The sequence below is a fragment of the Protobothrops mucrosquamatus genome, unplaced genomic scaffold (genome assembly GCF_001527695.2).
Source record: "Protobothrops mucrosquamatus isolate PMUCROS unplaced genomic scaffold, P.Mucros_1.0 scaffold4538, whole genome shotgun sequence".
Taxonomy (NCBI): domain Eukaryota; kingdom Metazoa; phylum Chordata; class Lepidosauria; order Squamata; family Viperidae; genus Protobothrops; species Protobothrops mucrosquamatus.
In genome coordinates, this window is record NW_015390443.1 from 32,003 (window position 1) to 34,051 (window position 2,049).

At 38.8% G+C, this 2,049-nt stretch overlaps 1 protein-coding gene across 1 annotated transcript in view; it reads right to left on the reverse strand.

Moving 5' to 3' along the window:
- LOC107299100 (receptor-type tyrosine-protein phosphatase S) overlaps positions 1–2,049 on the reverse strand; it is a gene marked incomplete at its 5' end in the record, with an annotated part of 43,080 nt that overhangs the window by 11,505 nt on the left and 29,526 nt on the right. The window contains one exon of the mRNA XM_015828467.1: positions 975–1,100. Coding sequence (XP_015683953.1) covers positions 975–1,100 — 126 coding nt within the window. The remainder of the gene's footprint in view (positions 1–974; positions 1,101–2,049) is intronic.

Here is a 2,049-nt window from a genome sequence, read left to right on the forward strand (position 1 = left end):
TAATTGGTTGATGTAAGAATGGTGAGAATTCAAATAGATAAGATGTGTATCCTGAACATTAGATCTTGTGATGAATTGTGATAAGGGGAATTGGGGTTATTTAAAACTTGGAAATCATAAATATCAAACGTCAAATATAAATATTAATGGGAAATTAAAAATTGGGGGGAAATTAACCAGGACATGGATTGTCTAAAAAGATTGAATGTTAAAACAACTCGGATACGTATAAACTAAAAATGATTGATAAATGTAAGAAAGTTATTTTTTATTTCATTGACATAATTAGAATCGTACTAATTTAAATATGAGAGAGTAAACACCAAGGGGAAAAGAGAAGAAACATTTAATGTACTAGTTTGAGATTTGTACTAGAGATATTTGTATGTTATTGAATTACTGACCAACTCAGCCGCCACGTTGCTTTTCAAATATTTAAATGTAAAACTAGAAAACCAGTAAAATTTTCTAAAAATAAAATAAAATAAAAAGAGTTGAGGCTGTCACATTATCTGGCTTGTGGGGGCCGCATGGAGGATGCCAATATAAAAATCCCCACGAGATCTTTTTCCCCAGGGAATCTTACCTTCTTCCGTTATATATTCAAGATGGACAGTATTTAACATTTATTTGTTATATATATGTAGGGGTGTGGGTCTATACATATGTTGCATATAGTATGTTTTAGGTGTGTGTCATGTATGTGTTTCACTTTGAGAGCAACTAAATTTCATTTTTGATGTGTGTCAATAAAGGTTATCTTATATTATCTATCTTATCTTATCCTGTAGCTCCACAGCCCAGTTGATCCACAACATCGGTGGACACAACATAGTTCCACAACTCAGCCTGATCTAGGGCCCAACCCGATCCGCTTCCAATGATCCGTATTCTGGATCAATTCCTTCCCCAATGTTTGAGCATCACCTGATCCTGGAAAGCTGGCACGGGGTGGGAATTTGTCCTTGACTTACCCTGGCATCAGTGACCTTGAATTCTCGGAGGATGTATTGAGGCATGTTATATTCAGCCATGGGGTCCACCACGAAGTACTGATACCGTGCAGACCTCTCGGCTGGCCAGTACTGGTGGCACTTTTCCTGTGGACCAACAGAGGGAGAGGCTCATTTGCTGCTTCACCAAAACAAAACAAAAACCAGATCCTGCTGCACTGAAATATTTCATGCAATAAAATTCCCTTGCGTGGCCTGTCTAGTTCAAAGCCAGCCCCCCGTATCCTGCCTGGACGTGCATTCCCTTTGGAGATAATTTGAGCGCTAAAATTAGAATTTTCAGAAAGCCAGTTGCTATCCTATGACTCCCTGGCTGCAAAGTTTAGCAGTAGGGATTGTTTTATTCTTATTATTATTATTTAGCTCCTCTGTATAGCCCCTCACCCACCTGGGCAGAGGGCGCCAATGAGCCCTGATGGGGCAGTGGTTAAAATGCACTACTGCAGGCTGCCCACAGTCTGGAGTTCCACCCTGACGGGCTAAAGGTTGAATCAGCGTTCCATTCTTCTGAGGACCCGTATTGTTGGGGGGCAATATGCAAATAATGCTGACATTGTAAACTGCCCAGAGAGGGCTGTAAAGTGCTATGGGATGATATATAAATCTAAGTGCTTTTGCTATTGCTAATCGCAAACACCCAGGTGGGTGCTTTTTCAGCTATTCCTTAATACAGTGGTGAACATGCTGCGCATGAGACACACAAGTGATTCCCCTGCTGTCTTCCTAATAGCCCAAGCTTGGCTGTCTTGGGATCCGGGATTTAAATTGAGGGATTTTTTTATCTATATCTATATATCTATATCTGTATCTGTATCTATTATATCTCTACCTATCTCTCTATCTCTCTATCTATATCGGTATCTATTCTCTCTCTCTCTCTCTCTCTCTCTCTATCTATCTATCTATCTATCCAACCATCCATCCATTTATCTATCTATCTATCTATCTATCTATCTATCTATCTATCTATCTATCTATCTATCTATCTATCTATCTATCTATCTATCTATCTATCTATCTATCTATCTATCTATCT